Source organism: Ranitomeya variabilis, chromosome 4, assembly GCF_051348905.1.
Source record: "Ranitomeya variabilis isolate aRanVar5 chromosome 4, aRanVar5.hap1, whole genome shotgun sequence".
NCBI classification, from domain to species: domain Eukaryota; kingdom Metazoa; phylum Chordata; class Amphibia; order Anura; family Dendrobatidae; genus Ranitomeya; species Ranitomeya variabilis.
The window spans coordinates 733,592,370-733,618,569 of NC_135235.1; the positions used below are offsets into that span (position 1 = coordinate 733,592,370).

General features: G+C 44.1%; 1 protein-coding gene across 1 annotated transcript in view; it reads left to right on the forward strand.

Moving 5' to 3' along the window:
• Positions 1-25,661, forward strand: part of LOC143767952 (uncharacterized) — a 39,721-nt gene extending 14,060 nt beyond the window's left edge. The window contains exon 7 of the mRNA XM_077256513.1: positions 23,375-25,661. Coding sequence (XP_077112628.1) covers positions 23,375-24,894 — 1,520 coding nt within the window. The 3' untranslated portion in view covers positions 24,895-25,661. The remainder of the gene's footprint in view (positions 1-23,374) is intronic.
• The last annotated feature ends 539 nt before the right edge of the window (positions 25,662-26,200 follow it).

Genomic DNA, 26,200 nt, shown 5'->3' on the forward strand with positions numbered 1-26,200 from the left:
TCCAATCCTCTATGGCTACTTTTCCCAGACACCAGTACCACAAACCCCTCCTCCTAAGATAAGGAAGATGGTACTTGTGGAATCTGACTCAAACGCGGGCCTGGATTTGGAGGATTTTAGGGAGAATGAGGGCTCCACTTCCACCCCTAAGTCAGAAAATAAGAAATATTACTTTTCTTCCAAAGATATGGATGAACTAATTAGTATGGTGAGAGGCACCATGGGGGTTGAGGAGGAGGAAGTAAGACACTCGTTACTAGACGAGATGTTTGGGGTGGCTGAAACCCAGAGATCAGAAGGGGTTTCCTATACATGAGAATGTGCAGAACCTTATCCTTCAGGAGTGGGGCCTCCCTGAAAAAGGTCTTGGTGTCCTTTCGGAGCTAAAAAATCATTTCCCCCTGGATGGGGATGGTTCCTCATAGGAAATTCCTAAGGTGGATGTGCAGGTATCTAGGGTAGCCAAAAAGACGGCTCTTCCCTTTGAGGATTCTTCCCAACTCAAAGATCCTATGGACCGGAAAATCGAGACCTTGTTAAGGAAATCCTGGGACACCTCCAGCAATCTGCTTAAAAGGAACGTGGCCTCAACATGCATCGCCAGATCTCTATTGCTATGGATACGCACATGGGACGTTAACCTTACTCAAGGTTAGTGTTGAGCGATACCTTCCGATATTTGAAATGCAGATACTGATACCCGATACCAATACAAGTCAATGGGACACAAATATCGGATGTGATCCTGGATGGTTCCCAGGGTCTGAAGGAGAGGAAACTCTCCTTCAGGCCCTGGGATCCATATTCATGTAAAAAATAAAGATTAAAAATAAAAAATATCGATATACTCACCCTCGGACGAGCCCTGGCTGTCACCGCTGCAAGCGTCTGCCTCCGTTCCTAAGAATGCAGAGTGAAGGACCTTCGATGACGTCGCGGCTTGTGATTGGTCGCGTGACCGCTCATGTGACCGCTCACGCGACCAATCACAAGCCGCGACGTCATTGCAGGTCTTACACTCATTGCATTCTTAGGAACGGAGGCTGCCGGTTGCACCGCGGAGGTCCAGGGTCTGTCGGAGGGGTGAGTATATCCATATTTTTTATTCTTTATTTTTTACATGAATATGGATCCCAGGGCCTGAAGGAGAGTCTCCTCTCCTCCAGACCCTGGGAACCATACGCACCGCACACGCCTGGGAACTTATAGGAACTTCCGATTTCCGATATCACAAAAATATCGGAACTCGGTATCGGAATTCCGATTCAGCGAATATCGGCCGATACCCGATATTTGCAGTATCGGAATGCTCAACACTACTCAAGGTACTTCTACAGAATGCAATTGGGTTCCTGGCTGACTCTTCTGCTGAGTCCGTCCAGTGGTGGCGAGATCTGCTGTCCTCTTCAATTCATCCACAGGAGAGCACTATGGCTAATGTCTTTGGGGGGGGGGGTGACTTTACTTCCAAATCTAAACTGTGCACTATTACCTTTCAAGGCCACTATGTGTTCGGCCTAGTCCTGGAAGATTTCCTAGATAAGGCTACGGACAAAAAGAAATCCCTTCCCGAGCAGAAGAGTTATAGGAGGCTTTTTTTTCGCCCCCCCAACCTTCCCCCTGAGACCAACACTCACAGAAGGAGTTCAGGGGGAGGGGCAAAACAGGGCGATGGAGTTACCCTAAGGGTGGCAAGGGCAAGAACATTCTGGTGCCCCACCACCAACAAACCCCGGACAAACAATGACTGCTCTACGGTCGGGGGTAGACTCTCGCGTTTCCTCACCCAGTGGCAATCATCTCCACAAACCAATGGGTTCTCCGTACCATACGAGACGGACTGAGGTAAGAATTCGAGAGTCCTCCCCCTCAATGCCTAAGGATTACCTCCCTGCAGTCTCCACATCTCTAAGAATCCCTGCTGTTAGATTTGCAGGATCTCCTTCAGATGGAGGTGATCTCTCAAGTTCCACAGCAGGAGATAGGCAGAGGCCATTATTCTCTTCTGTTTTTCATAAGGAAACCCTTGGGGAAACATCGAGTTCACATATATATGAAACCCTTGAATCAAGTGGTCAGATACAGACGATTCAAAATTGAATCAATCAGGTCAGCAATCCCACTCATCGGACAGAATTGGGTAATGGCTACACTAGATCTTTGGGATGCATACTATCATGTGCCGATCCATCCGGACCACAGAAATTTCCTCAGATTTGCAGTTTCCTACGGTCATCGGGTCAGCCATTTCCAGTTCAACGTCCTACCCTTCGGCATCTCATCAGCACCATGGGTGTTTACCAAAATCATGGCGGAAGCAGTGATCTTCATCCGACGCTAGGGAGTGTGCATTATCCTGTGTCTAGACGACTTTCTTATAGTCACATCATCTATTCCTCGTCTAAACCTAGATGTGGCAAAGACCCTGGAAATCGTGAAATCCCTGGGCTGGATCCGAAATTTAGAAAAATCGGATCTTTATTCTTCCACAGGGAAGAAGTTTCTAGGAATCCTTCTAGATTCAGAGATGAGGACATCTTTCTTACCCAGGGATCATCAACTCGACCTCGTCCAAAAAATTTCCAGATTCCTTAGACCAGAGGTCACCTACCTTGTCCGTCCTGGGATCCCTGACTGCATGTATCCAGGCAGTATTCTGGGCTCAAGCTCGTACATGAGTCCTACAATCTCACGTACTTCCATATTCAAGACGACATCAGGGTCCACTGATCAAGAGAATTCCACTTACCGGTCATGTGAAATCGGCCCTTTTGTGATGACTGGACTACCGAAACCTTCAGTGAGGGATCAGCTTCCCCTGAAGATACTCCTTTCAGACGCCAGTGAGAGAGGATGGGGTGCAGTAGTAGAAGGATCTTACTTCTAGGGGTTGTGGCCCCTAAATATCAGCTCCAGCTCCTCAAATTTGAGAGAGATGAAAGCAGTGGAGGAAGCATTAAAAGCCTCATCTGCCCTGATTCAAGATCACCACGTGCGTGTCTATTCAGACAACATGACCACAGTGGCCTACCTCTGACACCATGGGTGTACAAAATATGCCAGTCTAAAATCAATTGCTGCAATGATTTTTTTTCTTCGGCAGAGAAACATCTATTGTCCATATCAGCAGTACATCTAAAAGGATCAGGCAATATTCAGGCAGCCTACCTCAGCAGGAAAGACGTGCATCCGGGTGAGTGGTGCCTGGACTAAGCGGTCTTCTTGTCCCTGACTTCAAGATGGGGGAGTCCCGACGTAGACCTGTTTGCCAATGGCCAAAATGCAAAAGTGAACACATTCTTTTCCCTCTGTCCCGCAAACGTAGCTCAGGAAATAGATGCCTTCTCCCATCCTTGGAGCTTCAGCCTGGCGTATGCCTTCCTGCCAATACCGATGCTGGCGAGAACACTAAAGAAGATTCGAGTAGATCAAGTCACTACAATCTTAGTCGCTCCCATGTGGCCAGGGAGAAGCTGGTACGGTGCCTTGCTGGACATGGCTCAGGAGGGTCCTTTGCTCCTGCCTCAGAAGATCGACCTCCTTCACCAGGGTCCCCTTCTATATCCGGATCTAGGCAAATTGAACCTTGCGGCCTGGCTACTGAAGCCAAAATCTTAAAGGCTAAAGGACTCTCGGATAAAGTAATCCAAACTCTCCAGAAAAGTAGAAAGCCAGTAACTAATGCCATCTATGGCAAGGTCTGGAAACGATTCTCATCCTGGTGTTTCCCAAACACTCCTGATCCCTTCCATCCCAATATAGCGCAGATTTTAGACTTTCTGCAAAAAGGGTTGGAGCTAGGACTTACCTGCTCTTTCAGTGTACTGGGTGTATCAGCTCTTAACTATTTCCTTGATCAGGCCTAGCTGGCCACCGCTGGATTAAACGCTTCATGACCTCTGTAACTAGAATTCGTCCTAGGCTCTGTAGTCAGATCCCCCTTGTGATTTGAATATAGTCCTGAATAGTCTAACCCGAGATCCATTTGAACCTCATCATCCATGACCTTTAAGAACCTGACCCTCAAAGCCATCTTCTTAGTTGCGATTACTACCGCTAGGCGCATAGAAGAGGCATAAACCCTGTCGATACAGGAACCTTATCTAACTATCACTACAGACAGTATTATCCTTAGGTTAGATTCCTCCTTTATGCCTAAGTTAATCTCAGGCTTTCTCAGAGGTCAGGATATTGTGCTACCCTCATTCTGCCCAAATCCTTCCAACACAAAGGAAGAAATCCTTCACACCTTTGATGTCCGCAGGGTGGTCCTATATTACCTCCAACAAACAGAAAATTGGAGGATTTACCAAAACCTATTCATTCAGTTTGCGGGACGGAACAAGGGCAAGAAGGCGGCAAAGAATACGATTGCTAACTGGATCAAGCAAGCTATCTGTCTGGTGTATTCATTACAGAACCTTTCTCCTCATGCTTCACAAAAGGCTCATTCTACGCATGCAGTATCTACATTTTGGGCAGAGAGAGGGAACGCATCTTCTGTGCAGATATGCAGAGCCGCTACCTGGTCCTCTGTCCATTAAATTTCAATAGGGATTTAACATTTGGCAGATGAGTTCTGCAGGCTGTGATCCCTCCCTAAAGAAATTAGTTGTTGGTATGCTGTCATGGAAGTTGACTGGAAAAAATAGAATTAATCTTACTGGTAATTCGGTTTCTAGGAACCTTCCATGACCGCACTAATTTCCCTCCCTATCTGATGTACCTATTGGATGATTCCTGCACATTGGTGGTAAATATACATGCTAAGGTACCCATAAAAACACTGAAGGTTGTAGGAAAGGGAGGGGTATTTAACCTCTTCTGTTTCCTGTCCTCCATTAGGGCGGGGAGACATCCTCCAATGATGCTGTCATGGAAGGTTCCTAGAAACAGAATTACCGGTAAAACGATTTCTATTTTCAGAGGTGCACAAAACTGGCTGACTGCACTCTTTGTATGACTAAAAAGATGGACACCGCCGGATCACAGGTCTTATGGCGTCCACATGTCTCCATCTGCCTCATTATAAGGAATCTTCAGCCAGAGGTTCCATCTGAATCGCCTATTTCAGAGATTTACACGGAAACCCCTGGTGTAAGCACTCAGTGCAGAGCGCAGGATAAATGTGCGCCGAGCCTTACTACGATCTTTGGGAGGCAGAACGAAAAAATCAACAGCATGTGAAGAATTGGTTTTATTTATTTTTTTATGCCGTTCTTCCTGCTGTATAAGTGATTAGCCGACTTTCTTCTTCGTGTCGGTGCGATTACAGCGATATCAGATGTATATCGGGTTTTTATGTTTGGCAGCTGTCACACACTAAAAGACACTTTTTTTTATTGCAAAAACAAGTTTTTGCATCACCATATTTTGATAGCTATAATTTTTCCATGTTTTGGCCAACAGAGTCATGTGACAGCTTGTTTTTTGTTGATCGAGCTGACGTTTGTATTGGTACCATTTTCGTGCACATGACATTTTTGATCGCTGTCTATTCTGATTTTTAGGAGACAGAATGATCAAACACCAGGAATTCAGGAATTTTAATGACATTCCGTGTGTAGTAAAATTAATAAGGCAACTTTATTCTTCGGGTCAGTACGATTAGTGATACCACTTTTTTTTTTTTTTTTTTTTTAAGTTTTGCCACTTTTTCACAATAAAAACTATTTTAGGGTATGTGCACATGTTGCGGATTTGCCTCTGGAATTTTCTGTGCGGATTCTGCATCTCTTGGCAGAAAACGCAGGTGCGGATTTGATGCGGTTTTTTTATGCAGATTTTGTGCGGATTTACTGCATTTTTACAACCGCGGATTTCTATAATGGAATGGGTACAAAAACGCTGCAGATCCGCACAAATAAATGACATACTCCTTCTTTTAATCCGCAGCGTTTTCCGTGCTGAATTTTCCACACCATTGGCAGAGCATTTTTTTTTCCATTGATTTACATTGTACTGTACAGTACATCAGCAACGAGTGCACATAGCCTTATAGAAAAAAAATAATTGTTTTTGCATCGCTTTATTGTGAAAGCTATAACTTTTTTTGTTTTTCCGCTGTTGGAGCTCTATGGCGGCTTGTTTTGTACGGGACAAGATGATGTTTTTCAGTGGTACATTTTTATTTTGATATGACTTTTTGATCTCGTTTTATTCTACTTTTTGTTTGGTGGCATGATGAGAAAGCAAAAGTTTTTGCTCTTTTTTTTTTTTTACGGTATGCACTGAATGAGTGAACAAGTGTGAGGGGGAGTGATGTTACGCTTGGTAGCGATGAAAGATAACTCTCATGAGGTAATCACAATGCACACAACATGTTCCCACACCAGACCACAAGGAGGAGCTTTTGATCCTATTCCTAGGTGACTCCTCTGCATATGCAGATATATTGTGCTTTGGAGGGAAAGTCAGGCAGATTCTGCCAGAGGACAGAGGAGGAAGCAGTCAGACATAGAGTGTCAGAAGGATTGAGGGAGCCATGTAGCCAGAGTGGCTACAGCTCCTAAAGAAGAAGATAATACAGAAGGTCTGAATATCGTTCAGTGAGCGTGAAGGAGAGCGAAGCACAGGAGAGGATATATCAGAGGAGACCAGCTGCGAACAAGCCACCTCCTTCTGAAGCGCAGATAACCGGTAGCCAGACCACCGAGGTTGTAAGGGACTCTAAGACTTACAGCAGAGACTGGCAGGACAGCTGAACTACAAGTTACCTGTCCGCCACACACACCTGAGACACGTTAAAACATAAAGCCCGGGGCATGCTAGAGTCCCTGTAAAAAGGCTCGAGTTACCTGTCATGCAGGTATTGTCCTATCCTATATGGGGGACAGAGAAGAACTATGAGGACCTTATCTGAAGCCATAGGCAGTAAGGGACTACAACACCACCGCGCTAGAGGAAGGCTTTCACCTCCACTTGGAAAAGGGGAACTCTGGATTCGCTTCCAAGCCAGCCGGACCCTGCCTGCTCTGTGATCTGGTGCCCTGGGACTGTGGCTGCTGAAGTCTTCAGTAAACCAGGTAAAGAGAGTGCAAACCTGTGTCCTCATTCTATACTGCACCATTCACCATCTTCCATCCATACAACGGGAGCCCTGGGGATATACTTCACCTGTGGGAATTTATACCATCTAGCTGCTATAACATCACCCCAGAGGACCCCTTAAAGCAGCATCGGTCACCCTGACTGAATACCACAGGTTGCGTCACAAACATAAACTTTATTCAATGTCCCCCTTTACATGGAGGCCACGGACCGGGTCGCTACCGTGACATCCCCTGTGAACCTCCGACCCGGTACCAGGTACCCCATGGACCTGGTGGGTGACTCATCTATATACAGGGGTGGGCTGGGCTGGGTGGCCGAGGGGCATATGCCCCCCAGGCTGGTCACTAAGCAGCTGATTCGGGCTGCTGGCGGCTGACGCTGTTCTATGTGTCCTGGCCAGCTGCATCACAGTGGAGCAGACACGTCCCCTGCTCCCTGTGTGTGACTTTCTGCTTAGGAAGTGGGAACATGGCTGCATCTAACTGCTGGAGAGGAACTGGTGGATGGGACAGATCAGAGACATCAGTGAGTAGGGCTCCAGCTCTCTGTACGTTGAGGAGGTCAACGCTGCTGCTCACCTCCCGATAAGTCCAGGGCCCTGTCCCAGTATAGTACCAGCGGCCTTTCTGCTGATGCTCACAGATTTATTGCAGGAGTCTGAACTTTCAGGGTCACCCAGTCAGTTCCAGGTCATCAACTCCAGGGTCACCAGACTGCAGGAAAGTTCTGTCTGCTGCAATAAATCTCCCTATACTGAGAGTGACCAGAGACTCTGTACAGAATCCAGCACTGGAGTGATCAAGCCTGAACCTGGTGACTGGACATCACATGCTGTATACATGGCCCTGTATATATACAGTGCATGTATGTCCTGGGCCAGGTGCAGGATTTCTCCAGTGTATATAACATTGTATATCTGTGTCCATAGTATACCACTATCAGGGGCGTAATCAGGGCAGCCACTAGGAATTTCGGGGCCCCATACTGGCAAAATTTTCGGGGCCCCCTGGAGACTCCGCCCAGGCTCCACCCCAGCCCCGCCTCCACCCCTTGAACTGTCCACAGTCAAAAGATTTTTAAAGCCGCCACCACGACAAGGTCGGGCCCTACCCTACTCTAACCTATTAAACATTTGTTAAAGTATCCAATACAATTTAAGTAATTTAATTTTTATTTATTTTTCTTGAAGCTCATCAAGAGAATGCCAAGACTGTGCAAAGCAGTCATCAAAGCAAAAGGTGGTTACTTTGAAGAACCTAGAATATAAGACATAATTCCAGTTGTTTCACACTTTTTTGTTAAGTATATAACATAGTCATAGTCATAGTCTTGATGCCTTCAGTGTGAATGTACAATTTTCATAGTCAAGAAAATGCAGAAAAATCTTTAAATTAGAAGGTGTGTCCAAACTTTTGGTCTGTACTGTATGTATGTGCATCTATTTATGTGTGTGTAAGTGTGTGTGTGTGTATATGTGTGTGTGTGTGTGTGTGTATGTGTGTGTGTGTGTGTGTATATATATATATATATATATATATATATATATATATATATATATATATATATATATATATATATATATATATATATATATATTTTTATTTGTATACACACTGCACAGTACCACTTCTCCTGTCCTGTATATATACACTGCACAGTACCACTTCTCCTGTCCTGTATATATACACTGCACAGTACCACTTCTCCTGTCCTGTATATATACACTGCACAGTACCACTCGTCCTGTTCTCGGAGGGGTAATATTGGTCTTTGGGAGGGTTAATATTGGTTTATTATTTTCAGGAATACTATGGGAAAATAAAAAATATATTGGAAAACCCATTTAAATGGATTATGCCAAGTAATCCCCTTTCCCGAGAACTTTGCAGTTGCTGGCGTCCGACCGCTGGGACCCCCATGATCTCGAGAATAGGCGGGGGGAATGTTATATTATGTCGGCTGGTGGGGTTTGTGTGGCAGGGCTGCTTTTTTGTCCCAGTCCGGCCCTGGACAGCTCTGCAGGGAGGCTGCCATACTTTGTACTCGTTTTACTCCCTGCATATTGTAGGGCAGCTGAAGGGTTCAGGTAGCTGTGTTGATCTGTAGCCCACATCCCCACACTGACGATATACAGTGGGCAACTAAGGTGTAGACAGCAGTTCCTTATGAACATTAAGGTCAGAGGGTAAATGTGTCTACCTGGTTTACAATGGTATGGCCCAAATGTGAGCTGAGGTAAAACATTGCCAGAAGCTACGTGGGACCAAGCTTTCTTCTCTCTAGCCTCTGACATGTCCGTACACGTGCAGTAATGCCCTCACACTTCCATCAGTATGTACAGCCGTGTGTGTGGCAGTAGTTTTTCTAATAGTCTTATCACACCTGTCTGCCATACTTCCTTGAGGCGGGACGGAAACCATAGTTGACGTGTTCTAGTATTGAACTCCTATTTCCCAGCTCTGGAAATGCCCAACTTATGGTTGGAGGATTGGCAGTTTTACTTGTCAGGATGTGACTTTCCCCGCAGGTGATTGCAGGGTTTAGAGGAGCACACTTCCATTTATAATGCGTCGTTCCTGTCAGGCTGGGTTTACAAGAGCGTATTGCCATAGGCACACAAGGGTGTGAGTTCGGATCAGGATTCCCTCCGCGAGGCTGGAGGTTGTGGTCTGTATACAGACCGTAAACTTCACACTTGTGAACCGAGCTTACAACTAATTCTGTAATGGTGCATCTATTACTAGTGCAGATGTTGTTTGCGCGTGTCGCCATTTCTAATTCACCTATATATTTTGGCATGGGGGGGCCCATTTGAAAGTTCGCACTGGGGCCATAACTTTGTAGTTATGCCACTGCTCTGTAGTAAGCTCCGTTCTGCTCCCATATCTCCGGAGTAAGCTCGGTTCTGCTCCCATATCTCCGGAGTAAGCTCGGTTCTGCTCCAATATCTCTGGAGTAAACTCGATTCTGCTCCCATATCTCAGTAGTAAACTCTGTTCTGCTCCATTGTCTCTGTAGTAAGCTCTTTTCTGCTCCCACATCTCTGTAGTAAGCTCGGTTCTGCTCCCATATCTCTGTAGTAAGCTCTGTTCTGCTCCCACCTCTCTGTAGTAAGCTTGGTTCTGCTCCCATATCTCTGTAGTAAGCTCTGTTCTGCTCCCACATCTCTTTAGTAAGCTCTGTTCTGCTCCCATATCTCCGGATTAATCTCGGTTCTGCTCCCATATCTCTGGTGTAAGCTCGGTTCTGCTCCAATATCTCTGGAGTAAGCTCGGTTCTGCTCCAATATCTCTGGAGTAAGCTCAGTTCTGCTCCCATATCTCCGGAGTAAGCTCGGTTCTGCTCCCAAGTCTCTGGAGTAAGCTCGGTTCTGCTCCAATATCTCTGGAGTAAGCTCGGTTCTACTCCCATATCTCTGGAGCAAGCTTGGTTCTGCTCCCATATCTCTGGAGTAAGCTCAATTCTGCTCCCTTATCTATGCAGCAAGCTCTGTTCTGTTCCCATATCTATGTACCAGCCTGTTTTTAAAGCCTGATATCTATACTGCTTCAGTGCAATGGCCAGAGGTAAGCAGGGAAAAGGAGGGCCACCACAACTTGAGGGCTACTGCCTTGTGATTGCCCCCCAGGCTGAAAAGTGCCAGACAGCCCCTGTCTATATATATATATATATAAATATAGAAATAACATTAAACAAATATATATAATATATATATATGTATGTATGTATGTATGTATGTATATATGTATATATGTATGTGTGTGTGTATATATATATATAATATATATATATATATTTACTAGGTTGTGGCCCGATTCTAACGCATCGGGTATTCTAGAATATGCATGTCCCCGTAGTATATGGACAATGATGATTCCAGAATTCGCGGCAGACTGTGCCCGTCGCTGATTGGTCGAGGCAACCTTTAGGACATCATCGTCGCCATGGCAACCATTATGACATCTACGTCGATACTGTGCCCGTCGCTGATTGGTCGAGGCGAATTCGCGGCAGACTGTGCCCGTCGCTGATTGGTCGAGGCAACCTTTATGACATCATCGTCGCCATGCTGTGCCCGTCGCTGATTGGTCGAGGCCTGGCGGCCTCAACCAATCAGAGACGCGGGATTTCCAGGACAGACAGACAGACGGAAAAACCCTTAGACAATTATATATATAGATGTGTGTGTGTGTGTGTGTGTGTGTGTGTGTGTATATATATATATATATATATATATATATATATATATATATATATATATATATATATATATATATATATATATATATAATATATATATATCTATCCTGAGCACTGTGACACCACCACCCGTAGAGAATCAGTGGCGCTGCACAAAGCCCTGCTAGGGCCGACGTTTATCTACTGTTAACGGTCGCGAAGAGATTATTGAGATTCTCGTGCTCTAGGACGGGGCTGTGGGGGGGAATGCAGGTGGGGCTGCGGGCGGGGCTTTATGTTGTGCTCTGATTACATATGCAACTGTATTGGCTTATGGCAGGTCACTGATCCCTCAGTATATAAACATAAGGATGAATGACCTCGGGGAGATCAAAACATCCAACACTGCGGAGACACCATCACGTGTTTCTCAAAGCAGTGATCCTGGCTATTCATTGCTTGCGTTGAGAAACACTTGATGGTGTCTCCGTGGCTTTTCTACATGCATTTGCATATTTCCCTTTAGGGATGGGGGCAGTGTTCTGGATCACTGCGTTGAGAAACACGTGATGGTGTCTCCGCAGTGTTGGATGTTTTGATCTCCCCGATGTCATTCATCCTTATGTTTATAGTCTTTTCACTAGGCACTGCTCCTAATAGCCAGTTTCCTACTCCACACTGATGAGGGGCAAATACCCCGAAACAGCTGTCTGTGGATGGATACCATGTTTTGGCATAGGTGGTTTTCCTTTATTGGATGCTGCCCTTCCCGTGGTTGTTCCTTCCCGGTGAAAGACCTGGCTATTCATTGCTTGCGATGAGAAACAAGTGATGGTGTCTCTGCGGCTTTTCTACATGAACTGATCCCTCAGTGACCTGCCCCCCTATTTTACATAATGCATATAATAGTGTTGATATTATTGTTGATAATACCTATAATATTGTGTCTATTGTGAGGCTTAGAAACAAAAATTACTTCCAGCAAAATGTCACCGGCGGCGCCTGCCAGTTGCATCTATCTCTTACTTATAGATGCTACTATTGCCGCCATTGCCGGTGACATTTTGCTTGATGTAATTTTTTTTCTAAGCCTCAGAATAGCCACAATATTACAGGCATTATCAGCAATAATATCAACACTATTATATGCATTAGGTAAAAATGGGGGGCAGGTCACTGAGCGTCATAAGCCAATACAGATGCATAAGTAATCAGAGCACCAAAAAGCCCCGCCCACAGCCTCGACTCCTGAGCACGAGAATCTCATTAACTGAAAACTACAAATACAGATTAAACAACAACCACAAGATGGATTTCATCACCAGGTATCATTGTAATCAGTATAATGGCGCTGACCTGACAGTGTGTGTAGGTTACTGCGCACAATCCAGCTGACAGGTTCCCTTTAAGATATCTCAGCTCTGCACTATTATACACATTTCTCTTTAAGTGCCTAATATTTCTTCTTGAAACTCATCTGACAGTAAATATTGGCCCTCACGATAGTTTAGATTGTGAAGTCACCAAGCCCCATATCTAATTACCCCAGAGAGGTTTCACCACTAGTTACTCATTTATTACTGATGGAGACTGTTCAGTTTGAGCATTTCAGTAGATGTTATTGTCTATAGTCACAGTTTTCGACTACAGTAATGTCCAAAATACTCTGATTTAACCTCTTCCTGTAGCCAGTTTTGTGTTCCTAATCAGGCCCCATTTTTTAAAATCTAATGTGTGTCACTTTATGTGGTGATAACTTTGGAATTATTCACAAAGGATAATAGAAAACAAATGGATCTTACAAAATCTTTTCCAACTTCGCACAATACCCTACATACAATTATACACTACTGTCTGGGCACATGGCAGTGTTCAGAAGGGAAGGAGCGCCTTTTAGCTGTTTGAATGCAGATCTAGCTGGAATAGTTTGCAGACACAATGTATTGGGTCACCTGGCAGCTCAAAACAAGTCCACCATGATCATGCTTGGCAATATCTTCTCTGCTTTCCATATCCCAAGAATTGCCTTGCTCATCTCCCTTTAACACCCTTAAAGGGATCTGGACTTATACTAGGACCCCTAGGCTTGGACCATGGTGTTACCTGCTATTCTGTGGTGTTAGATGGCAAGAAGGATAGTCAGGTAGCTGAGTCAGAACCATAAGGACAGAATACGGAATTAGAAGACACGAGTAGTCAGTAAATGGGCCATGATAACAACAGGAAACAAATACACAAGCCGCAAGCTGAGCACAGAGGACTGAACCAGAGGAGAACAACGCTAGATCTGGCAGATTCCGGCGATGTGCTTTGACCTTTAATAGGGTGTGGTATTTTCCTTTTGGCTGAAGTAGGGAGCAGATTACTCCAGCTGGACAGCAGGAACAGATCCCATGAGATTAGATACACCATATGCAGAAGCCCTAATATAACTAAATGTCACAAAACCAGATTAGTCGAAATCCCCATAAAGTGATTCCATTTTATAAATTAATTCACTGAGGGTTATAATTAGCGATAAGCGAAAGAGCTCGCCAATACTTGGTACTCGCCCGAGTATCACTGTGCTTGGTGTACTCGGCGAGCACTGAGCATTTCCGGGATTATTCAGTGGGAGATCGGTTCTCTTTTAATTTTGGCACTTTTTAGAGTGCCAGTCAACATGCAGGGATTGTCTGCCATGTACTGTAATACCGCAGCCATCTTTGTTGTGGTATTACAGTGATTGGCTGGCCGCACAGCGTCATCAGGTCTGGCACAGAGACCTGGCACCACCCTCCTCGCCACATTCTGCTCCGGACTAAGCTAGTGTAGGGAGAGCTGCTGCTGAGATAGGGTCAGATTCGTTCTTTTATTAGTGTGGGTCTACTAGTGTTCATTCAATCCACAAATCCTGATAAACCAACAGTACTTTTTAGGGCTAATTCGGAGGTATATAGATTGCAGCGCTAGGTAGGCAGGGGAATCTATGTGCACATATCCACATCAGTACAAGGCCTGCATGCACTGTATGTGAGTATATAGATCTCACTGCATACATCAAAAGGCTCCATTACTGTCCGCTGCTGCGCATTTTATATATACACAGCTGCAGGAATCCGTGGCTAGGATTTTTTTTTGCACCTTATACCTGCTTATTTTATTGAAAAGTAATCCAGAGCCCCTTTTTTCTACATTTATTTGCTTGGTCACACTGCAGAGTACAACCAGGTCATTTCAATACAAAAGCGTGAAAATCTAACAATTTAAAATGTGTTGTTTTTGTCCCAAGCATCAGATGTGAGTACGCAGAAAATTCTGGCCTTTTTTTTTTTTTTTGGCACTATAGTATTTTTGGGAGTGTCTTACAACATTTTTGAACACCATTTTGCTGACCAAAAAATCTGTAGCTGGCCCAAAAATATGTAGCTCCAGTTCTTATATTTATCACTGTGATTTGTACACAACACGCATCGCATATCATTGCGCTAAATATTTTACAATTTTAGTACTCCAATTTTTTTTTTCAGTGTCATATCCTACTTATTGACACAACTGTGGTGGGCCAAAAAAAAATCAAAGCCACATTTTGATCAGTCTGTTATCTCCGTCCGATGCCTGCTCTATCTGTGGTTCCCAAATCCTTGCTTTTCAGGCATACATTCCAGTTTTTTGTTTGCTACCCTTGGTCTATACAGTATTTTGTGGTTAAAAGTTTTTAAAAAAACTCCAGGCCACATATTGAAACAATCTGTTATCTCAGTCAGACTGTGGTCTCAGGCATACTGGTCATATATACGTTTCCTCAAAATTAATCCATTTGAATTGAACTATTAAAATATTTCAGTAGTCCATTTACAAATTGTCTCTTCAGAGAGGAGGAGGACTAGAACTCTAGTGCCACCTATTGGAAGTAGCAATCCTAACAGTCATTGTCGACCCTTTAACGAGCCTTGTCACATGACTTAGGATAAAAGCCAAACCAGAATCTCAATTTGCAGACACTGTGTTTTGGGGTACTTCCCCTCCTCAGTGCAAAGTGGAGATCTGGTTTGGCCACAACAAAGACCCACATCTTCTTGCTCGACATTCCTGTCCCAGTTTCTAGGGGACCGCAGCACACCACTACTGAAGCTAGAGCAGTGTGAAACAGTTGTTGGTTGGATAGCGGATAATGCTTCCAGTCACTTGGCCACCACCTCCACATGGTGAAGCAGAGTAGCCGTAAGTGTGGACCACATATTACTCACCCTGACCCTCCTTCCTCCCACCATGCCGAGTGCCCTGAGTCAATTGATCCCACACTTGGACACTCCAAAGAGCTGTTCACTTTTCCCTTTAAAGATTCCGGACTCTCGGCCGGTCAACTTAAAGTGGGGCAAGATGAGATCGCATGTAGCGATGCCCAAAGATTTGAGCAGCAACGGTCACACAAAGGTGATGGTGGGAAAGTGTCACAAGAGGTGGACAATGATGAGACACAATTGCCAGACAGTCAGGAGGAGGAGCAGGGTGGAAGACGAAGTGGTGGATGACATAGTAACTGACCCAACCTGGCAGGAGGACATGCAGAGCGAAGGCAGCAGCACACATGGGGAAGGAGTCATAGCACCCCAACAGGCAGAAAGAAGCAGTGTGGTGGCCGCAGACAGAAGGCGTGCATCCATTCCCCATAACACCAACATGACGGAAGTTGCCATTCCAACTGTTAGATCTTCCCGAGTCTGGTTATTTTTTAAAGACTCTGCTGTTAACCCCAAACAGGCCATTTGCAGCACCTGCCATGCCCACATCAGAAGGGGTAGCAAAACTACCAGCCTGACCACCACCAGCATGATCAGGCACATGGCAGCAAAGCACCCGACTTTGTGGGCCGAACCCCAGGCTCCAGGAACACTGTCTGCAGATGACATCACTGCTTCTTCCACTGTTTTGCATAGGAGCCAGTCCACGGTGAATGCTAAGATGCCTCGTGCCCTGCACCCGTTGTTGCCCACAGTCAACCAGCACCATCATCAAACCCGTCCACGTCCTTGTACCAGCACAGCCTTCAGATTTCTATACCCCAGTCATTGGAACGCTAGAGGAAATACACAGCCAATGCCCCACAGGCCTCAGTACTAAATTCTCACATTTCTCATCTGCTTGTGCTTGAAATGTTGCCTTTTGGGCACGTTGAGATGAAAGCTTACCGCAACCTGATGCCGGCGGCCATCCCAAGGTGCTCTGTTCCCACTAACCACTATTTCTCCCGGTGTGCCATACCGGCATTACACCAGCACGTGTCCCACAACATTACCCGTGCCCTCAACAAAGCTGTTACTGGGAAAGTCCACCTAACTACAGACACGTGGACAAGTACTTGTAGGCAAGGACGGTACATCTCACTGACGGCACACTGGGTTACCATAGTGGAAGCCGGGAACCAGTCGGACCTTGGGATAGAACACATCCTCCTGATGCTGAGGACTAGGGGCCCTACGTCAATCCGGGTTGCCCCCACAGTCTACAGTTCCTGTACCTCCTCCTCCTCTTCAGCCTCATCTGTGAAATGAGCACATCAGTCAGAAGCTGGAAGCACTGCCTCAGCCAAGCAGCAACAGGCTGTGCTAAAGCTAATCTGCTTAGATGACAAACCACACAATGCTGAAGAGTTGTGGACAGCGCTGAAAGAGCAGTCAGATTTTTGGATGACACCGCTGAACCTATAGCCAGGCATGGTTGTGTGTGACAATGGACGGAACTTGGTGGCGGCTCTGAGGCTCACACACGTACCTTGCCTGGCCCATGTGCTTAACCTCGTCATTCAATGTTTTCTCAAAAGCTACCTGGAACTGCGGCTATAATTAGCGTCACCATCCCGCTTCTCTACATTCTGAAAACTTCTCTGCTCACAATTAAAAAGGATGCATTGCAGGCAGAGCATGAAGACATGGAGCAAGGACCATACAGGGTGATTACAATCAGCTCAGCCTCATGTCTTCCCAACATGGATTGGTAGACGAAGAGTAGGAGGAGGAAGAACAGGAGCTACTTTCAAGCGCTGTAGACGTTACTACAAGCACAGCTGTCATACCATCTGTTCAGCAAGGAGGGCCTGAGGACAGGGAGGAGGAGGAGAACAGAATGGTCAGTCGTCCTGTTGGTGAGGACACGGAAGTCTTGCCTGTTAGCTGTCTGGCACGCATGGCTGACTTTATGTTGCGCTTCCTGTGACCCTCACATTATTAAAATTTTTAGTGTCACTCATTACTGGTTGGTGACACTTCTAGACCCACGCTACAAGGATAACTTTCCATATCTTCTTCCAGAGGCAGACGGGTGTACTAAAAGGGTGCAGTACCAGAGGGCCCTTGTATCGGAATTACTAAAAAAATTCCCATCTGAGAACGCTGGCAGCAGATGTCAGAGTTTGTTGTACAACCAAGGAATCCAAGCAAGAGAGAGAGAAGTACAATCCAGCACAGGCAGGGGAACAATGGCAAAGTTCTGGGACAGTTTTCTCAGCCCCTCCCATCGTGCCGTCACAGAGGCAAGGGGTGCTGTCACAAGAAGTGCTGAGGGAGTACTTTGCTGATCATACAAAAGTCCTCCGTGATTCCTCTGTGCCTTTTAATTATTGGGTATCCAAGCTGGACACGTGGCATGAACTAGCTCTCTACGCCTTGGAGGTCCTGGCCTGCCCTGCTGCTAGCATTCGGTCAGAGCAGGTATTTAGTGCCGCTGGTGGAATTATAACAGATAAGCGCATCCGCCTGTCAACTGAAAATGCTCACAGGCTGACTCTTACATAAATGATCAAGGGCTGGTTGGGCCAGACTTCTGAACACCACCGAATGAAAACAGTGAAACATAACCTCAAATACATTGTCTTTTTTGGGGAGGTGTATTCTCATGCATGTCTTCACAACCACACATGGGTATATGCTTCCTGATTTGGTCTGTTTGGTGTTATCCTCCTCCTTAGGCTGGCGTCACACTAGAGAGAAATACGGACGAGGGAGAGGCGCAAAAACAACTCATTGCACACAGACCAATGTTTCTCTATGGGGCAACTTCCATCAGCCGTATATTTTTCGGCCACGATAGTCAGCGTATTCCTCCAAAAATACGCCAATGCAAGTCTACAGGGGCAAGAAAAATACGGATTACACAGGGACTATGCATGTTACTTGCGAGAAATACGCGAGACTTTTCCAGGTGACAGGAAATGGGCCAAGCCATTATCAGGAAGCTTAGACATACTAATTAGCTCAAAAACCACTTCACACATCCTGGAAGAATGCCTCCATGGAGTCCTGCAGCATGTCCTCCTTCATAAACGTGGAGATGCTTCTTGTTCTGGTCCAAGAAAGACCAGAATTATGGGACCAGAGGGATGCACACTACTCCATCCGGGGCCAGAAAAGAGGTGGCATGGCGTAGGATATGTAGGCTTCTATTTTCGGATTTTACAAAAAACATACAGCATGGCCGAAGAACAATTTGGCCAACAAAGCCAGCAACAGAGAGAGACTGGACTGCCGCCATCACCTCCACCAACTTTTCAAAATCTTTAATTGTGGTTTTCTAATGTCTTTTGCTTTTGCAAAATAAGTTTGGTTTATGCTTGTAATTAGTGATGAGCGAGTATACTCGTTACTCAAGATTTCCCAAGCACGCTCGGGTGTCCTCCGAGTATTTGTAAGTGCTCGAAGATTTAGTTTTCATTGCTGCAACTGAATGATTTACAACTACTAGCAAGCTTAAGTACATGTGGGGGTTGCCTGGTTGCTAGGGAATCCCCACATGTAATCAAGCTGGCTAACAGATGTAAATCATTCAGCTGCGGCGATGAAAACTAAATCTCCGAGCATTTACAAATACTCGGAGGACACCCGAGCGTGCTTGGGAACTCTTGAGTAACGAGTATACTCGCTCATCACTACTTGTAATGTTTAAGTACGTGTTACAAATGTCTATAGCCAAATTTCTATGGCGACAAAAGCCATATGACTTTAATATGGTTTGGCTTACTAAAAAAAAGTTTTTTTGGCATCATAAAAAAAGTTTTAAAAGCCAATTTATGAATCTTCTTACAATAATTAATACAACATACCAAATTATATAAAAAAATCACTTAAATAAAATCAACGCACACAGTAACTTAAATGAAAACATGATATTTATATAGACAACATTTTTTAACTTCAAGAGACAGCAATATATAGACAACATTTTTTAACTTCAAGAGACAGCATGCTCTTGCCAGGAAGTAGTACTCTGAGGTGTAACAAAAATAATTAGTAAAGATATCACAGACTTTCAGTCCTGAAAGTGGACGACACTGAGGGATGACATGTGGTGTAGACCTACCCACATTGACCAACACACCTTCAGCACCATCAGATGAGGAGCATTCATGAAGTCGGGTGAAATTATATAGGCCCACACAAGCTTTGATGACCTCATTTATGTTGCCTTCACTCAGCTGAATGGCTGACTGGAGGACCCGCCATTTGGTACAAAGAATGCCAAAGGCGCACTCCACTAGTTGCCATGCGCGTGATAGACGCGAGTTAAATATCCTACGCCGGTGGTCCAGGTTTTGACGTTAATATGGCCTCATTACATGCCTGGTTAACTGGAAGGCCTAATTTGCCACAAGGATATATAGCACAGATTCTTGATTGGAGCCTGGAAGTTGACATGGTGGTAGGTCCAACTGGTTATTGCGCAGCCTCCGACCCATAATGGAAGAATTGAAGACTCTAGAGTCTCCAGTTCTCCCATAGGCCCCAATATCTACAATTATAAACCTGTAGTGACTGTCAACTACAGCCAGCAACAATACTGAAAAATATTGTTTATAATTATAGAATTGGGACCCTGAGTTCGGCAGCTTACGCACACGGATGTGTTTGCCATCAAGGGCTCCAATACAATTTGGAAATTGACAATGCTCCTGAAACCCATAGGCAATCTGCATACAGTCTTTCATCTTGGGCACAGTTGATGAAGTGTGGACCAGATTTCCGCACAGGTAGACAGGACTATGCTGGAGATAGTAGACCTCCCAATCAAAAATTCAAGATGTAGGGCAGCATACGAAAGGCCTGTTGTCAGGAAGCTGAAAGCAGACAAAAATAAAAATTACAATGTTTGAATGATTTAGAACATTCCTATAGAGCACAAGTACTGTGTGAAACTAACAAGCCAGGCTAGCAGTACCTTCAAAAATTAACACTGGCTTTGTGAATTTAACATTAACAACATATTCTTACTACTAATTTAGTAGAGTTTTTACATATATTAAAAATTTACATCAGGTGCTAAGCATAACTAAATAACACATTTATTAGAGACACATCATCAACATAGAGTATGTTAGGAGGAGGAATACATACTGTAAAGTAAGGAGAAGACGCTCCTCTGCAGATATACATTTCCGCATCCTGGTGTTCTGAAAGGTTATCCCAGGGCACACTGTCTCCAACAAAATATCAAAGGTGGCAAGACTCATGAGAGAATATTGGAAAAACTTGTCGGGATGTGTCCGCAGAGATGCATATAAACGGTGGAAATGGCCTTTAGTGAGGCTTTGCCTCAAAAGCGGATGAACCCACATTAGTCTCCTCCTCCTCAGATCCACTGTCACTGGGTATGGCTGGCTAAAGCGGCGTGACAAAACCCAGTTGTATAAGACACTCTCAGTTGGGGTGAAATGAAGTAGGTCTGACATGTTGCCAACAAACCACCAACACAAGCACAGCAACAAAATGGCCAGATTGGAGGCTGCCACCTGTTGTAGAGGCAATAAATAGGGTTGCTGATGATGATTTAAATTAATTTCAGGCCTCAAAGCCGTTAAATGTCTATTTTGGAAGGTTCCGAGAAAAAAACGCTATACGGATGACATACGGAGGAATACATGCGCAAAATACACAGCCACACCTTGCCAACGGATGACATGCAGATCACTGTTCAAGAAACATTTCTGCATATTAGGCCTGTAAAAAACGGACCTTATTTTTATATGTTAGGTCTGACCCCGGCCTAATCCTCATCATCCACAACCACTAGAACACCAGGGTGAACGTATTCCGTGATGCAAAAGTCACTAAATTTTTGTGCAAGGGTGTTTTTGTGATGCCTGTTACTAATTTGAAGCAAAAAAAATTTACTCCCCGAGGGGGAAATGTTTGCAGCCCATGCACTTAGTGTATGGGCATTACTCGTCTAGGAGAACTGCTCCTTTAAATTGGGCCTAGTTTTTATTGAGGCCTTCCTCCACGTCTCATCATCCACCGCCACTATATCACCAGGGTTAACGTGTTCCGTGCAGATACAGCCAGTCAACTTTTGGGCAAGGGTGTCTATGATCCCCATAAAATGTTTTTTCTAAAATGTACCCCCCATGGGGAAATGTTTGTCAGCCCTTGCACTTAGTGTATGGGCATTACAAGTCTAGGAGACCCGCTCCTTTAAATTGGGCCTAGTTTTTAATGAGGCCTTCCTCCACGTCTCATTCTCTGCCACTAGAACAACAGGGTAAACATGTTCTATGCTGCTACAGCCAGTAAATTTTTGGGCAAGGGTGTCTATGATCCCCATAAAATATTTTTTAAAAATGTACCCCCATAGGGAAATGTTTGTCAGCCCATGCACTTAGTGTATGGGCATTACGAGTCTAGGAGACCCGCTCCTTTGTAATGGGACAGTTTTTTAGGAGGCCCTTCTCCATGTTTCTTCAAAGGAGGGATTGAAGTGCGTACAAGTTTGGGTCAAGGCAGCCCTTGCATTCAATGCATAAAGAAACAGTATGGCAGGACCAACTGAAGAATGTGAAGTGGGTTTTCCTGTGGCCATCCAGTACCTGGGTTCAAAGGATTCTTGGGATGCATATAACTTGATAGCAAGGCAGGCCTTGCATTCAATGCAACATTTTTTCAGGAAGACCTCCTGTACCTCTCGTGAAATGGGTATTGTGGTGCGTCATAATTTTTGGCAGCCCAGCCACTCACTTCATAGGCAATAACAGTATAGGAGACGCACTGTTTAATAATGGCCCTTTAAGAATATTAATGCCACCTGATGCCCCTCTAAAAATAGGCTGTGACTTTGAGTCCCTCCTTCATAAATAAAAAAAGATGTCTCCTTATTTGTCACACACCACATGGCCAGCTAGGGTTGTTTAATGTTACAATGATATTTTCCCAGTGAATGCATTTGTATTGGTTGGAAGCAATGTAAAAGTTGAAAAAAGCATCAAAAACCCTGCTTGTGAACATAGCCCAATTGGTGGATGAACATTTTGGTCTGGGGTTAATTATTTTGCCTTATACAAGTCATTACCCTGGAAAGGATGTACCGTAACCTATTTCCCAGCAAAATCCACTTTGGTTTCGTTTTTGTATGTTTTTTGGTGCACCTGTAAAAATGGAGTGAAATTCTGACAACATTGCTTACAGCTGTGACCTAGGAGTCAGAAATGGTTTCAGGGGTAATCCCCATGATGTTCCCGTGTCATTTCTGCAGTGTTTCCATCATTTTCATACACTTTTAGATTTTAAAAGGACCCCCAGGGGGATCGCAGTAAACATACTCTAGTTTCCCATAGACTTACATTGGGCTTGTCGCTCGGGTCAAGTACCCGAGTATTCCAATTTGCTTGACCCGAGCAACGAGCTCCCAAGCATTTTAGTGCTCGCCCATCACTAGTTATAATCTATAGGAGGAGTGAATATTTTGACTCCACAGCCACTTTCCAGAAATTAACACGCAGTGGATGTTGGAGAGTGAAAATTACACATTTGCTATTTTATTACCCAACACATAGCGCCCAGATTGTGCTCCAGGAGACACAGACCGTAAATTAAGTGTATTCTTCTCACTAAAATATTGCTAAACAAAGGGATCCTAAATGCTGTTTGAGCACACTGCAAGACTCAGAAGTGAGAGAGGATTTTGCTGGATTGGTTTATAGAAACCCCGTTGCTTTTCAACAGCCTTTGAGCCACTAATAGTGTGGGAACCTCTGTTTTTCCATTGACAGATGATGACCTGAGTGGGGACTTGTTTTTTGTACATAGCTTGCCATTTGTATGGACAATTTAAGTAGAAATGTTCAAAAATATAAAACTCAAAGATATTTTATTATAAAATAATAATTGTTTTTTCTTAGCAGGTGACTGTACCAGGAGATCAGAGGGACAGCTAACATCTAAATCAGATGATCTTGAGATCCTACAAGATACTTCTGAAGTGAATGTTATTACTCCAGATACACCATCATTCCCTCACAGCAAAGATATGTCAGCTGATCCTATGAAACAGGTCCCATCTTCTGATTCATTACCAACTACTAAGGAAAATCAAAGTCACAAAAGAGACAATAAAAAACAAACTACTCCTAAAGCAAAGAAGTCATTTTCATGTTCAGAATGTGGAAAATATTTTAATTGCAAATCACATTTAGTTACTCACCAGAGAATTCACACAGGAGCTAAACCTTTTTCATGCACAGAATGTGGGAAACGTTTTACAGATAAATCAAATCTTATAAAACATCAGAGAACTCACACAGGGGAGAAGCCTTTTTCCTGTTCAGAATGTGGGAAATATTTTGCACAGAAATCACATTTTGTTACCCACCAGAGAACTCACACAGGGGAGAAGCCTTTTTCCTGTTCGGAATGTGGGAAATGTTTTAACCAGAAATCGGTTCTTGATGGCCACCAGAGAGCTCACACAGGGGAGAAGCCTTTTTCCTGTTCAGAATGTGCGAAATGTTTTAAATGGAAAATACATCTTGATCGCCATCAAAGAACTCACACAGGGGAGAAGCCTTTTTCCTGTTCAGAATGTGGGAAATGTTTTAACAATAAATCAGATTGTGTTAAGCACCAGAGAATCCACACAGGGGAGAAGCCTTTTTCATGTTCAGAATGTGGGATATGTTTTAAATGGAAAATAAATCTTGATCGCCATCAGAGAACTCACACAGGGGACAAGCCTTTTTCCTGTTCAGAATGTGGGAAATGTTTTAACACTAAATCAGATTGTGTTAAGCACCAGAGAATCCACACAGGGGAGAAGCCTTTTTCATGTTCAGAATGTGGGAAATGTTTTAAATGGAAAATAAATCTTGATCGCCATCAGAGAACTCACACAGGAGAGAAGCCTTTTTCCTGTTCGGAATGTGGGAAATGTTTTAACCAGAAATCGGTTCTTGATCGCCACCAGAGAGCTCACACAGGGGAGAGGCCTTTTTCCTGTTCAAAATGTGGGCAATGTTTTAAATGGAAAATAAATCTTGATCACCATCAGAGAATCCACACAGGGGAGAAGCCTTTTTCATGTTCAGAATGTGCGAAATGTTTTAAATGGAAAATAAATCTTGATCGCCATCAGAGAACTCACACAGGGGACAAGCCTTTTTCCTGTTCAGAATGTGTGAAATGTTTTAACAATAAATCAGATTGTGTTAAGCACCAGAGAATCCACACAGGGGAGAAGCCTTTTTCATGTTCAGAATGTGGGAAATGTTTCAAATGGAAACTAAATCTTGATCGCCATCAGAGAACTCACACAGGGGAGAAGCCTTTTTCCTGTTCAGAATGTGGGAAATGTTTTAACCGGAAAGCTCATCTTGTTAGACATCAGAGCAGTCACACCGAGGAAAAGCCTTTTTCATTTTCTTAATGTGGGAAATATTTTACTTGGAAATCAACTGTTAATAAACATCAGAGACATCACATAGGGGAGAAGCCTTTTTTATGTTCAGAATGTTGGAATCATTTTAACCAAAATTGGATCCTCTTAAAGGGGTTGTCTCTTTATTATTTCCAAATTTAAAACTATACCCATAATTCACCCCCTGAAGGTTAGTCAGAAGGTGATTAATAGTTAAAACATGTACCCCACTGTAGGGGTACTCACTCAGATTTGACAGGAGGAAAACAGGCACGTTCCTTTAAAAGTTCATGTGGGTTTATTGCTCCATTATCCCAGAAGCAAAAACAGAAAGTAAACAGCATTGAGATCAGGCAAAACAAAACACAAAATGTCCTTAGCAGGGCCCTGCTCCAACAGGCCTATGGACCACAGGCTGGGGTAATGTAAAATACTCAGGCTTGGGCTGTTGCCACACACACAGGAGGCCTTCTCCCTTCCAACACACAGACCATGTGCCAAATAGCCTCCATTATATAGGCTGTAACCACACCCAGAGGTGAGGTATGTGGGTAGCCAGATCCACCTATCTCTCATAGATACCCGCAACCCGGACCCAGGTGCATCAAACGATCCTCCTAGTGCTTACATGCACTAAAAAAAATACTCTGGGTTACATCACAGAGAGCAGCCATCTCTGTGACACATACCTCCCATCTACTACACGGCCACCAGCCTCCTAATACCACATTTCAGTATATAAAGTGAGGTGACATATACACACTCAGTCTCCAAGCCTCTCATTTCTACTAGTTTCATCGTCCTCACCAAAGGCGACTCATCAGGAGACTTTATTTAATGTTGACCTATATTCAAGCGAGACTAGACAAAAAAAAACTAAAATCATGTATCATGTTATCTGAAACAGAAAACTAGCCACATATAGGCAGATCCCAGACTTCAAACTATATACTTTGTAAGTTTATAAGCCACTCCAGTGGCGGTCAGTCAAGAATAGAAAGTATGTGAAGGTACAGTATAATTATTGTGTTTTTTTCTCTTATAGGTACTGCCCTAGTTTGGTATTGTAACATCTGTCAATTAGTAGTGCAGACAAATTGTCCCAGACTAAACTCCGTTTTCACAAAAATAGATCAAGGGGATCGCAGTCCATAGAAAAAGGTCCACCAGAAAAATAATGCAATAAGATAGACTAATCTGAGGACTACTGGAGATCAATGCTAAAATTAAATTTTAATATTTGATATAATAGCCAGTCATACAATGTACCAACTTTTCGACTATAAGGCCTTTGTCAAGGTAGTTATCTGTATGA